Source organism: Panthera tigris, chromosome B3 (assembly GCF_018350195.1).
Source record: "Panthera tigris isolate Pti1 chromosome B3, P.tigris_Pti1_mat1.1, whole genome shotgun sequence".
Classification (NCBI taxonomy): domain Eukaryota; kingdom Metazoa; phylum Chordata; class Mammalia; order Carnivora; family Felidae; genus Panthera; species Panthera tigris.
This window is the reverse complement of record NC_056665.1, coordinates 52,847,165-52,861,976: the sequence shown is the minus strand read 5'-3', so window position 1 is coordinate 52,861,976 and position 14,812 is coordinate 52,847,165. Positions and strand designations below refer to the sequence as shown.

Genomic DNA, 14,812 nt, shown 5'->3' with positions numbered 1-14,812 from the left:
AGCTTTTTATAATGTGCAGAACCACAAAGCATTAGAACTTGCTGGGGAGGGAGGTAGAGGAATTTACCTGCCAGCTCCCTTCTGTCTCCTGTTTTACCCTTGTACTTCCAGGTTGGGTCAATGATCTTCTCCAGCAGCTTCTGGGGAAGCCAGACCCCCATACCTAAGCACAGTGCTTCAAAGGATCCAGAAGCAGTGAAAGGGGCCAGAGCCCCATGGGTCAGGTTGGATGACCCGGCATCTGGGTGCAGGGCTGCTGAGGCTCTGGCTGTGGGCAGGAATGATGGGGAGTGAGCTAGGACCAAGCCCTCAATCCAGGGGAAGCTGAGACAGCCAGCAGTATTAGGAAATGAGGAGATGGAAGCTTCTGGCACTTTCCATTTGAGCAAATGGCTGACGTTCTGGGGAAAGCTTGGGTCAAGGAAATCTGGAGAGACACATAAAAGTTGATGTGGTCCAGTGGTGGATACCTAAGGAGCCCTGAAAGAAATGTGGGGGCTGGAGTCCCTGTAGGGCAGGGGTGAGAGTTAGAACCACTGGATGTGGATATTGCTATGAACATGACCTCATGTTCAACCCTGGTAGTGTCTGGGGTAATAAGAGCTTCCAAAGGATTTTTGTATTTCCTTTGGAGCACACAAAGTATACACATTGATTCAGCCCCACATAGGGTCTAAAGCAGAGCTTTTGTGGTGAAGGGCAAATTATTTTTCTTAATTTTCAACCCATCATGAACTGACACCTAAAAAAATGTGGTAAGATAAAATACTAGAAAATGAAATTAGAAATGCCTAAACCAGTTCCTACAATATTCATTGAGATGAATCCTCTGATCGTGTATTTGGATAACGTGGTGCTATAAAATTTTTAAATGCTGACTCTCCCTATCCATGTTTATCTCATCATGAGCGCCACTTTGTAAATTCTGATTTCTGGATTCCTTGAAGATGAAATCAGTCTTTATAATTACAATAGAGATAGTACTTTTTAACAAATGGACAGTTTATACAGGGAACAAAAAGGAAAATTCATAGCACTTAGTTTGTCAACACCACATTTACCAAAAGAACAGTCACAGTCACATTAAAGATACATTTGCGTGTGCTGATGGCCATGTACATTGAGGAATGGTATTGAGTACCTCAGTATCAACAAAAATATTGCTTTCCTACTTTAAACTGGAACATATTTATGATACCAGATAATAAAAAGTAGAGGAAAAATAGCACACTACTACATCTTAATGAAACTCTGCCATACTTAGTGTAAAACTCAGAATCCACATGTGGTATTCAGAAAAACATGTCCAGAAATGGGAACAAACAGGAGCTAGCTCTCCTGGGAGAGGGCAGGACTGGACATTGGCCAACTCTGGGACTATCTTTTCTGGTTTTCTGGTTATTTTCAACTTTGGATCTTAGTAACTGAATTTAATCTGTTTCTATCTTGATTTCAACTACAAAGCTAATGACACTTGACTCAGTTGAAAAATAAAAATTGGCACACTAGTCATCTGGTGTCAAAATTATCTTCTTGTTAGGAAATATCCTGAAAATATTTTAAAAAATAGACAGTACTAAGCCCCTGAAGAAGATGTAATTTATAGGAATGAGACTGTTTTTCAGTAGACATCCGAAACATCTATATTCAGCTTGAGGATCATACTAATGATGATCTAATGATGCTGTCACTGCTCAGAACATTTTTGGAAAGCTTTCTTTAGAATTGTGTTCAGAGGACAATACTCTTGGTATTGGCATACATTAATAAACTTTTTCATTACAGTGTCTAATAACTTGAAATTTAGGGAAATAATTCAAATGGAATCTTCTAGAAACATCAACTAACAATATAATTTTAGGGTCTCCCTCAGATTATGTCAATTCAAGCATAGATAAGGGAACCCCTGGAAAATTGTGTGGAACAAATAATTGGAAAAACATATAATTTTTCAAAATCTATCCAAGACCTCTTAGGATAACTGGGATTTAAAATAATGTCATTTTTACTGTTTTATGCTTGGGAAGCACTATAGTGAGGGTGTAGCTTCCATATACTTGTCTGTGTCACGTAGACAGCCTGGATGTCTAGAAGTCCCAGCTCACGTGTCAAATCTGAGGGTCCCAGGGGGCTAATCTGTGTTAGCCAGCACTTTTTTTTTTTATCCCTTCTTGTGTCATCACACAACCTACTGCCATCCTCTCATCTGCTTTCCTGTATGCAGAGTGCCTTCTAAGTTCTTCATTCCTTGCCCTCCAGCTTCACTGAGCTAATTTCCCCACCATGGTCATTCCACATCTGCTGCCCTGAGGTAAATGTTCAAATCAGATAGGTAAACCTTTTTCTATTGAAGAAAAAGCTGATGTTTGTGTTTGTTTAACTTGAACTCCATAGACTAGATACCAACATCCATCAATAGATGAATAGATAAACAAAATGTGATATATCCATGCAGTGGAATATTATTCAGCCTTAAAAAGGAAGGAAAGTCTGACATATCCTACAACGTGGATGAACATTGAGGACATTATACTAAGTGAAAGCATCCAGTCACAAAAAGACAGACACTGTAGGATTCTATTTATGCGAGGTACCTAGAATAGTCAAATTCATAGAGATGCAAAGTAGAATGATGGTCATCAGGGTCTGTGGGGCAGAGAGAATGGGAAGTTATCATTAAGTGGATATAGAGTTTCAGTTTTACAAAATGAAAGAGTTCTGGAGATGGATGTTGGTGATAGTTGCACAACAGTGTGAATATACCTAATACTACTGAACTGTACAATTAAAGATGATTAAGACGGTAAATTTTATGTTATGTGTATTTTATGATGATAGTAATTTTTTTTATAAAGAAGAAAAGAAAAAGTTTTCAACTCATGTCTCCCCCATCTGTGCATCTCATGACTGTGTTTTTACTGCAAGCTTGATGCCAGACCCTTAGAAATGCAGGATGACTTGAAAACCTCATGTGCCAATACATTTTCCTCAATTTCCCCCATAATGAATAGAACCATAATTCATGGTGAAAAAGCAATTTGAATATGGGCCAAGTAGACTAAGGCTGGCCCACATCCAGACCTTGGTGGAATGAAGCATTGAGGCAGTCAGCTGCATTCATTAAGGGGAAAGAGGTCTTTTTCCATTTCTGCCATTGCTGTGCACAGCTAGTCTGAGGCATAGTCTTGCTTTATGCATTAGGAAGGCAGGGCCGGGGCCAGACTGGGAGCAGAGGTCAGGCAGTCCCCTGCACTGGGAGGTGGCCTCTAAGGCTGAATGAAATTTAGACCTCATCCTTGGGTACCACCACAGAGGCAATGAACAGCCCTCCATGCTAGGCAGAGAGTACCCTGAGCCTTCTGGAAAGGAAAACGAGAGTTTAGTAAGTGTGCACTGGACTGAAAACCAGGAGTCTGAGCATCTTCCTCATCTTGCTGCCTAGGAGCTGTGAGGCCTTACTTAGGTAAAGTTTGTAAACCTCTAAGCCTTCAAGGTTTATAGGTAGTGGATTGTGTCTGCTCCACATTCCATGAAATCTTTGAAAATAGTGAAAATCATATAATGAATTTCTCTTGAAACCTTGAGATATGATTAATTCCTAACAAGAAGAGATGCAAATGTTTCATCCAAATGAACTTAAGTCACTTTTATTTCCATAATCTATCATTGCAAGAGCTTTTGAAAGAGGTGGTAGATTAACTTATTTTCTTTCTTTTTGTGTGTGTATGATTAAAAGAGGGAAGCTTCTTTGATTGCCTTTATGGCCACTTTTAAATTATCTGAATTTGTGTCATAAATAACTAGGAGCTTTGAGAAGGTATCAGCATTGAGGGTACATCTTCCTAAAGCTGAGTGAAAAGCAGGTTATTCCAAGAGCTTTTTCTTGATCTGCTCTTGTTAAATGCTCCTAAACCAAGTGGTCTTACAGGGAACATGCTCATAAAGGCTTCAGAGGGTGCCTAGCAGGAAGTGTGTCATCTGAAAACATAGTTCATGCTGTGTGCCAGGCACTAAGATGAAGAAAATATGGATGGCTAGAGAAAATATATCGATCAATTTACTTTGATTCCTTAATAGAGCCAAATTAATATAACTGGTTTGACTCACTATTGACTGGTGGTTGGAGAGACAGGACAAGTCCCCCCTCATTGTTTTTGGAATTATCCCCATGGTAACATGGCTGGCCAGGGCTCAGATAGGGGCAAAAATTCATCAGTATTCTCAAGACCTCATTTTCTGCCACCCCATCCCCCAATGTTAATACTTATATCAATGAAAACTTACTATATTTGATTTTAAAAAGGATAAAATCCCACTTTTAGTAGATGTAGCACACAGGAAACAATCATAGATTTTGGGATAAGTCAGAGGGTTCAAATTTCTAGGTAAGAGAGTGTGGGCAAGTTACTCTTCGAGAATCAGCTTTATCATTTGCAAAATGGGGAATAATCTCTTGCATGATTGTTGTGAGGTTTAAATGATATAAGCTGGACATGGTCAGCACTTGGAAGAAGCACTTGTTAGTTGTGGCATCTTAATGATTTATAACATCTCTTTGCTCTTCACACTTGCCTGAAGGACCACACACAAAGATGTGTCAGGCACTCCTGCATTATCGCAGGCAGAGATTTTTCCAAAGTGAGAGTTCATTTCTCTTGCATGTTTTTGGTTTTTCCTAGAGCTATACAAGCAGTAAAAGCAGCAAGCTGCCTTTGGGAAGGGTGGTAGGGATGCCAGAGAGAGCATTAATTTCAGGAGGGAAGGGAGGGACTGTTGATCTTAGTGATCCGTTAGTTTGAGTATGAAACCAAGGCCACTCAGGAAAAAACTATTTGTTTCAGTAAATGTATTGGTTTGCCTGTGAGTTCCAGTAGGGCATAAAGTGTGAGTGAAATGTGTTCCATGAATATCCCATGGCCTGGCAGCAGTAAGTTAGGGCAGCATTCAGACTTATTAGTGTTTTGGGGCTTATACTCTGCAGTTGATGTGCAGTGGATGCCCAGATCATCCCTTCAGTGACCAATATGCTCAGTTTATTAGAGCTTAGACATAAAGGCAAAATGGTGTTGTTTATGAAGCAAAGAAACAACTTAGAAGGAAAGCATTGGAAATGACTATAGACTTCCTCTGGTGTAATCCGTGTTTACAGATGGTCCACCAAGGTTCAGATCAGCGAGAGGACACTGAGATAATCTTTAGGAGATGCCCAGCTATGAAGGGGCATTGGGCTGGGTGACTTCAAACAGCTCGTAGACTTGAAGCTGGGATCCCTGGCGGGGATCCTAGATGTGACCCTTACTGTGTGACATTGGACAAACCACATGAACTCCCTGTGCTTCAGTTTCCTGATCAATGAATGAAGTGGAGACTTCTTGTCTTCCTCATTGGATGGCTGGGTGGGTAGGGAGTGCTAATAAAATGATGGATGTGAAAAGGATTGATGTTTCACGCCTTAAACAATGGGCCTGATCCAGCTCAAGGATGACTGGTTTGGCTGGCACTGTGTTTTAAGAACTTTGAACTTGAATACCTTTAGGGGACCCATTCCCCTTTTCTTACACAAGCTCTACTTAAAGCTAGCCCAATCATCTGATTTATGTTACCTGCCTGGCTCCTCTAGACATTCTGATTCAGGACCCCTTACAACCTAGATATCACTGTTTAGGTGAGACCAGCTTCATGTGTGGGTGAAGTAGGTGCTATCATTTTTAAGGGGTTCTTGAAGGTGCTACCTTCTTTTCCCTCCTCTCCTTCCATAAGCCCATCTTGCTGATGTCTGTAATTCTTTTGGGAAATCCTGTGGACAAAAACCTATGTTGGAATGGAGGATAATATTTCAAGCCTTAGCTTTGCCTTACCATTTATAACTTAGGTAGATTTAAAAAGCAGATTAGAGGGGTGCCTGGTTGGCTCAGGTGGTAGAGTATGTGACTCTTGATCTCGGGGTTGTGAGTTCAAGTCTCATATTGGGTGTGGTGATTACTTAAAAATAAAATCTTTTTAAAAAGCAGATTAGATAAAAGCAGACATAAAAAATTTTTTTGAGAGCAGGTTTTGACAAGAGAATCTAAGACACTGACCATGTGTGTTGAGGTATGTGTGGGTGTGAGTGAGAAATTCTGGCAAGCAGGTAGCAAGGGAATATAAATGGATAGATGGGGGAATTTATCTGAAAATGGGAGTAATACCTGCCTCATAATATTGTTGGGAGAATTAAGTGGAATGATAAAGGGCTTAATGGAATAAGAAAGTAAATGCAGTCATTATTGTTTTCTTGGTCTGAAAAATCAACACACTTTCACAATTAACTGGAGTGGGAAGGAGGCAAAAGGGCGATGTGCTCAGCTACTTATCCATCCAAGCTTAAGGCTTGGAAGAGGCTGGAAGAGGCTGCCTCTGTGCCCTGTGTCTGATTGTATCTCCTCCATGCCAACCTCTGGCTACTTGGAAATAATGAGAGAGTGGCTGAATATTTCACTCATACCAGGAATCTTTGCCAAATGAAGAAATTGCTTAACAGCTGTTCATCATAATGGGTTTCTTAGCATTTTTGAATTTGGCCAAAATAGAGGTGATTTTATGGCCATTATAAGGTCTGGTTTGCCCATGGTGTATTTATAGTAAGTTACTATTTTGTCCTCCACTCTCTTATTTTTTCCTATAGTACCACATCTGAAATGAATTGAAATTGTGCAACACTAGAAGTGTTCCTAGTGGTTAGGGACTAGTCTAGGGACTGATAATTTTCTGTTGAGGCAGATGTTGGCATCCACATGTTAGATCCCGCACCTTATACGAAGTGAATTTTTATAGCATTACTTTTTTGAGAAAGATCCTCCAAACATACCTATGTGGGGGGTGGGTAAGGCAGAATCATCCGATTTTATGGATGAAGAAGCTGAGATATTTCCTGCTTCAAATTCTGTGGGTAAGGAGGCAAGAATTGAGCAAGTCTTGAAAGGGGTTTACCTGTCATCACAAGGTGGAAGAGCTGAGAAGCCAGGACTGGCCTCTTCAGCCTTCCAGTGATGAGTCCCGTTGCAAAGAAGCAGCTTGATGAAGCAGCCAAGGCTTTGGAAGGAGTGGTGGACTTGAGAGCAAGTCTCCCATACTCCCTGACTCTGTTTTCATGGATACAATGTGGGGCTTACTGGGGCAATCATACTAATGTGAGAGTTGTCATGAAGCTTACAATGAGATAATGGATGTGGAAGCATCTGGCACATCTTCTGCCATCTCTACTGCATGAGAAAAGGTTTGAGAATGTCATGAGTCAGCCTAACTACTGAACATCATCATTATTATTCCTATGCATAGTGAGAGGTTGCCCTGTACCAGACACTATGCCAAGAGCTTCACATGAATCTTCCCTTGTAATCCTCATGGCAACCTTATGAAGTAATTATTATCCCCATTGGATTGATGAGAAAACTGAGGTATGGTGAGATTGAACAGCTTGCTCCAACTATACATTTACAAAAAGGGTGAGTCAAGATTCCTTGTAAAGACTCCTTATAAATAAGTCACAGAGCTGAAAGGAACCTAAAAAAATCACCTGGGTCATAGGCTCAATTTCCATGTCTTGTAACTTAAGATCTTCATTGCAGGAAATATTTTACTAATACAGTAGTCCACCTCATTCATGAGGAATATGTTCTAAGACCCACAGGGGATACCTGAAATGATGGATTGTACCAAAACCCTATACATACTGTTTTCTTCCTGTACAGACATTCCTATGATAAAGTTTAATTTATAAATTAAACACAGTAAGAGATTAAAACAATAGCTAATAATAAAATATAACAATTATAACAATAGACTGTAATAGAAGGTTTGTGAATGTGGTCTCTTCCTGTCTCCCTCAAAATATCTTCTTGTACTGCACTCACCCTGCACTCACCCTGTACTGCACTCACAACTGCACTGTGTTGATGTGAGATGATAAAATGCCTACATGGTGAGATGGATTGAGGTGAATTGATGCAGGCATTGTGACCTAGTACTAGGCTACTATTGACTTTCTGACAGTAAGTCAGGAGCATCATCTTCTTCCTGACCGCCATTGACCATGGGTCACTGAAACTGCAAAGTGAAGCTATGGATAAAGGGGGGCTACTGTAAATAAAAATACTGAAGTTTGTGAAACATTTGCTTATGATTAGAGTAGATTCAAGCTTATTCTTTTTTTAAAGTATTTTTTTATTTTATTTTAGAGAGAGAGAGAGTGTGAGCAGGGGAAGGGCAGAGAGAGAGAGAGAGAGAGAGAGAGAGAGAGAATCCCAAGTTGGGTCCATGCTGTCAGTGCAGAGCCCAACATGGGGCTTGATTCCACAAACTGGGAGATCATTGACCTAAGCTGAAATCAATAATTGGATATTTCACCAACTGAGCTACCCAGGCGTCCCTCAAGGTTATTCTTATAATATTTTTTATAATTATAGTCTTGTGATAATTCCCATTTGTTTTATGCTTTAAAATAATTTCTTGGGAGAAGAGAAAGGGGCAGAGTATCCCTAATGGGCTGGACTTGTTGACCAGGTTGACTTGTGTAAATGCATTCTGCTTGTTTGATTGGCCTGATGGAAATAGGGTATGGCCGTTGGCTCTCCAGACATGGGCCAACATCTGTTAAAAGCTGCAGAAAGCAAATGAGGGAGTTCACTCAGCTACGCCCTATCTGTTGAGCCCTGGAGAGTTCAGCCCTGACTTTGCTTTTTTTGAGCTAAGTCCAACTGAAAGTACCACAAATTCCATTCCACTTATTACTTTGACAAAATTTAACTTAGCAAATCCTTCTGCAAATATGGGTGAGAGATTCAGTCACAAAGCCCAGCTGATACAGGAGATTGAGGAGGTTCCAGCTAGTATTCTTTTTAGTGGGCAAAGGCCACACACTTACTAGAATATTAGCACCACGACAGGCAAAAGGTGATGTTTAGAAATAAAAGTGACAACTTCCAACTGACATTTCTTGATATGTGGGGCTTTCTGTATGTGATTGTTTTCCACTTGGAGTAGGAAAAAGTGGGAGGTCAATAAAGGCAGAGGGGGGTGTCCAGTACACCTGAGGATGGGAGGGCACAATTGTCCTCACAATTTTACAATAATAGAGCCCTTATAATGCATGCATTTCACTGACAATTTATATACTCCAGTTCTTTGAAAACTGGTAAAAACAGAATCCACGGCACATTCAAGAGTAACAAGTACAGGACAATGAGGCAAAATTCTGAAGAGAAAACAGGATTTTCAAATATATGTTGATAAGCCTAATGAAAAATCAACAGTATTCCAAATACTTTAGGCCAAACCTGTACAAACATATGGGATTTGTTGGTACAGGCTAAGCAGAGAGAAAATTTGAATGATTACCCAGATAATTTGATTCTGGAAGAGTTTGCTTGGATCATTCGAACCAGCATTTGCCCTCTTCCTATTCTTCCCCTGCCCCCACCCCCACCCCTAGTTTTTCCCCAGAATATTTTTGTATCCACAATATTGGTATATTGGTATACAACTATATAAACCCTCTGTTTGACTTTGATCATGTAAACATAGGCCTTGGATACATATATACATACAAAATACAATAGATGTTCCAAGGGAACTGGATGGGTGAAGTACACTAATCTGAAGTCTTTTCCTCTACTGTGAAGCTCCAGCCAGAAGCAAAGTGTGTTAACAGTCATCAAGAGAATTAACTTAGATACATTAAAATCTAAAATCCTGGCCGTTATTTCAGGGGGCTGAACTATTTGGATGATTGTCCAGACCCAACTATGGATATAGTCAAGTACATAGGCATATTTATGTGTATGTTTAGGCCATATGGATGATCCAAATAATTCCAAGTTCAAATATTTTCCTCTTTACTGTTACCTATCCTTGAAATCTTAGAATACCTGACTTCTCTTTAGTTGAATTCTGGGGTCAGTTAGGGGTTCTATGAGCAAGAGTGTCTATTCAGTGCTATCCTTCCTTCTGGGGAGTCAGAATGGGGGATTGAGAGGGATTGTAAGAGAAAGAAAAGAGCTGCTCTCAAGGAGCTTACACTCTCATTTTATACTCAGTTGTTATTTTATTGCCAAACAGGAGGATGAGGAGAATATTCAAATGTGGAGTTGGTGGTTGACTCAACGGTAATGAGCTTAATTTTTGCAAATGATGTTTAATTTTTAAATGGCATTCAGCAGATAGAATCATATTGGCTATATAACACAAGTAAAGTGGTATTTGGAAAATTAACTCATCTACTTGATTCTCTTTAAAGAGCTAATTATAAGGTGTGCATTTTATCCATGGCTATGTGTAATGATTCAATAAACTCAATAGCTGTTAAATCTCTAAGATAACTATTAAATCCGAGGTAGGATAAAAGATGATTGCAGGGGTTCTACCCTGACCATATTCTCCACTGATCTGTTGCTATTGACTTTGGGATAAGGGAAAGAAAGAGAAGGGAAGACTGTTGAGGGAGAAAGAAGATGGAATGGGTTTGAGCCCACTGGGTTGGAGAATTAGATATAGATATAGAGGACTTTTCCTGCCTCAAATCACTGGGGGCTGTTATAAGAATTAATAGATGCCATTATTTAAAGTTATCTCTTGGTTAGCACTAATCGAGCTAAGCAAGGATGCAAACATGAAGAAAATAATTTTTATTTGAATTTGAAATGCATTGTGTGATTTTTTCCCCCCTATAACAGATGGGTGGTCCTAATTATATTTTACTTAGGCTATTATTAAATTACTTTGTATCACCCAAATTGATATCTATTGTAGTGGAGGTAATTGGCTGAGGCATGAATTGAGAGACTGGGAAAGGAGAGTCTCCTATTTAACTTTTGCCACAGACAAGTCACCTGTGGATAATCAAGAGTTTATTTAATAATTCATAGGAAAAGTCAAATGCTGAATTTGTAAGCATTTCTCCAAAGAATATGACTGTTGTAGACCCTACCACTAAAAACTAAATAAAAACACTTTTATTCACATTAGCAGGTATGTTTGGCCCTAAATACCCAGACACCAGCCTGGTCTTTCTAATGGACTTGAGTGCTTCCGCCCCAGACATTAAAATGTTCTTGGGGCAGGGCAGTGGGGATTTTGTGGGAAGGCGGACATAAGTTTTGCTCATGGCCTATCTTTTCCAAAGCCTGTTTTGTGGAATTGACCATTTCCCCTGCAAACTGTTGGCCTCTATTTTCTTTGGAAGTCTGTTTCTCTGGTTTGGACAAGAACAGACAACCAATGTTTCCTGGCTTGCTGACAGCCCATATGAGGTATGCCTATAAAATGGCACAGGCCACCAAATGTCCACTGTGAGGATGATACTACCTGGTAAAGACGGGTGATTTCCATGTGAACTACTGATGAGAAATGCTCCAGAGTAGGTACTGATCAACCTTCTTTAGTGTTTGAGGCACTTTTCTGAATGTCTTGGGGTAAAAACCATTTCCAGCAAGTTGCCAGTCTCATCTGGGTGTAAGGACAAGCCATGTTTTTTCTGCATATTTTCAATACACTCTCCTTGCAAAGTCTGCACGTGGAATCGTCTCAGAAGTGTAACCAGGATGACTTTCAGCATCACCATGGCGATGTATTTTCCTGCACAGCTACGGGGCCCAAAACCAAATGGCTGAAAATACCTGTAAGGAACCTATGAAAATGATCAGACAGTTAGCCAGAGTATTAAAGGCTAGAGTTATGCAGTCTCTGATTCACCCTGAAAACACTAATCAGTCAGAATGCTATTTCAGGGTCTAAACGATGAGTGACTGTAACTCAAGTAAGCTCTTTTCTCCATCCAATGTGATTCACCCTCTGTGACATACACCCAGCCTTGGACAGTCCCCACTTTTGCTCTTTATGTTAATGTCCTGGGGTAAAGCAATTACGCACAATCTTATTACAGCCAGTGTTAGCATACTCAACTATCTCTGAGGGATGGTCACAGCTTTACTACTCTTCTGCATGTCACCAAGACAAAGATTGTTTTTGTGCAAAGATGTTGACTCCTGGCATATTAGTGCCAAGCACCTAAATATTTATAGTTATGCAAAAAATTAATGGAGATCACATCTGTCTGTCTTGTTCACATCTGTACTTACATAGTACCTGGCATTTAGTATATGCTTAATGAGTTTTTGTTGACCAATTGTCAACATAGCATGGGTTGTTCACATAGAAACAGAATGACCTAGAGAACTGGATTAATTAAGATCACATTTCTACATCATATGCAAATGGAAAAAGAGGACAGTGAGGGAAATATCTGGATAATTTAGATTAATAAACATCATTGCCTAAAACTGGACATAATAGAAGCAGAATCTACAGTTTCCTTCAGTGAAAGGTGAAGCTCTTCTAATTACTGAGTTCTATTTAGAATGGGAACTACTGTTCATGGGGCCATTTGGTGAACCAAAGGCAGACTGCAAAAGCTAAATCTTTTAGTCTCATTCAATTTCCAACTGAGGCACAAGTGGACTTTCCTTTGCTTAGTTGGTGCCAGAGCTGAATCTATGTGATTACAAAGGGACAGGTTGAAATGGACAAGGTTGTTTGGGTTAAACAAAATTTGCTTCATTGTAGCCAAATTAAGGGCCTGGATTTTTCAAGTTTTGACCCATTGTGTGGCTACATGTGGATACTTCTCAGAGCTGGTGACCCAGCATCTTTGGCTTAAGGATGAATATGGTAGGCATGTTCTAAAGTAGGGGAAACGTGTGCTTCTGGTGAGGCAATACAGGGGAACAGTAAATAGGATGAAATGTACATGGTACAAACAGAACCAGAAAGGATTTAACGATTGACATTTTTAAGAGTGGCACACTCAGTTTTAAGGAAGAGTTCTTACATTCTTTGCAAAGTTTTCAAGAGTAAATTCATTGGGCTTGGGGAAAAACTCAAGTCTATGCATTCTTCCAATATTCAGGATAATGTTAGTCCCCTTTTTCACTGGATAGCCATCTATGACATCATCCTGTAAGGCTTTGCGCATGACCAAGTTCACAACAGGCTGGTACCGCATGCTTTCATAGATAAAGTTTTCCACCACTTTTAATTTTTGCATATCATCAATCCTTATTTCTCTTTCACCTGTGGGAGCAGATAAACAGGACAAGGAGTTAATGATAGTTTCAATATGTGTTGGGCATTTAAACTCCCATAGTTTCCACAGAATAGTTTGCTCCTGGTTGAAAAAAATTTCTTTCTATAATTCTTTTTTAAATAATTTTTTAAATGTTTATTTATTTTTGAGAGAGATAAATAGACAGAGCATGAGCAGGGGAAGGTCAGGGAGTGAGGGAGACACAGAATCTGAAGCGGGCTCCAGGCTCCGAGCTGTCAGCCCAGAGCCCAATGTGGGGCTCGAACTCATGAACCATGAGATCATGACCTAAGCAAAAGCTGGATGCTTAACTGACTGAACCACCCACATGCCCCAAATTTCTTTCCATAATTCTAATGCAAATCAGCAAAAATGGCTTGGGCCAAATATGTCATGTTTGGTTCACAGAGTACTTTATAAAAATTCATATTTGAGGCCAATTACTGTAAAACCTAGGAGATTTCATAGAAAAGCCTGGATTTCTAGAAAAATCAGGAAACCTGATTATACTGGTCTCATATCCCCACATGGCAATGACAGAACTTGAGTGGCCAATAAACCTTTAGAGGGGTATATACCTGCAGTATTTTAAATTTTTTATTTATTTTGAGAGCACACAGTTGGGGGAGGGACAGAGAGAGAGGAGAGAGGCTCTGAGCTGTCAGCCCCAATGCAGGACTCCATTCCACAACCATGAGATCATGACCTGAGCTGATATCGAGTTGGATGCCTAACCCACTGAGCCACCCAGGTGCCCTTACCTTCAGTTTTATGTAGACCTACACAGTCTGCTTCGAACATTTGTCTGCCTGGCCTCTGAGGTCCTCAAATTTTGTCTCCTACTCTAAATTCTAGGGGACATTCACTCCTTCTCTAGTCAAAGTGAGGTGGTGAATTTAATCAGTTTCAATGACATTTTCTCCTCTGGTTACCTGTGCAGTCATCTGCCTGGAACACAAAACTGATAGTTCCTCTTCCCATCTGATCAAGAACAATCTGTTGTGGTACAGAACCCTTCTCCCTGCCACAGCAAAATAGGTGCCTCAGCTGAGCTCTGGCTGTGCTGGGGATTGACAGATACTCCCACTGTTTCAGATTGGCCTGACACTGGTCAGAGAGGCTTAGATTACTCCCCAAACTGGCAAAGCTTCAGAGTGTCCTCAAATGGGTTACCACTTTTACAGAATCAAAATCAGCCCAGGGTCCTGAGGCAGCTCTCTGTCTTATACAGCTACACCATTCAGGAAACGTCTCTTTTGGTCAGAGAACTCTGACTGCCCTGCCCCTTGCCTCTGGCTCTTTGTACCCTCCAGGGTCTAATGGGGTACATTTATCTGGGGTGGAGAAGTAGAAAGGAAGATGACAGAGAAGGCAACCAAAGGCATTCCCTAGGAAGTAATTACTATGTGAGTATGCCTAGAGGGAACACGAACACATGTACAAATGGTTCAGCTGTTTCCCATCTTTGCTGAGGTTTGTTGAAGCGTCAGGGAGACATCATGAGACACAAGCACTTTTCACATCTCAAGGAAGTTGAATTAAAGGCTCATGGTTTCAAGAGCAATTTGCCCCTTGTTGCCTGAACTCCATCATTCTATGGCTCTCTCTTTAGTCCACTGGGCTTGCTTGTTAAGTTCTCTTTCTCCTGCCAGCCTGTGAGCCCCATAAGTGTAGGAAAGCTGTAGCTTATTCACT

General features: G+C 40.4%; 1 protein-coding gene across 11 annotated transcripts in view; it reads right to left on the bottom strand.

Annotated features, from left to right (window-relative positions):
* Positions 1–10,646: 10,646 nt before the first annotated feature.
* LOC102962141 (aromatase) overlaps positions 10,647–14,812 on the bottom strand; it is a 108,546-nt gene continuing 104,380 nt past the window's right edge. For all 11 annotated transcript variants that reach the window (XM_042988860.1, XM_042988865.1, XM_042988855.1 and 8 more), the window contains 2 exons: positions 12,863–13,104; positions 10,647–11,662 (listed from right to left, as the gene is read on the bottom strand). In XM_042988860.1, coding sequence (XP_042844794.1) covers positions 11,414–11,662; positions 12,863–13,104 — 491 coding nt within the window. In that variant the 3' untranslated portion in view covers positions 10,647–11,413. The remainder of the gene's footprint in view (positions 11,663–12,862; positions 13,105–14,812) is intronic.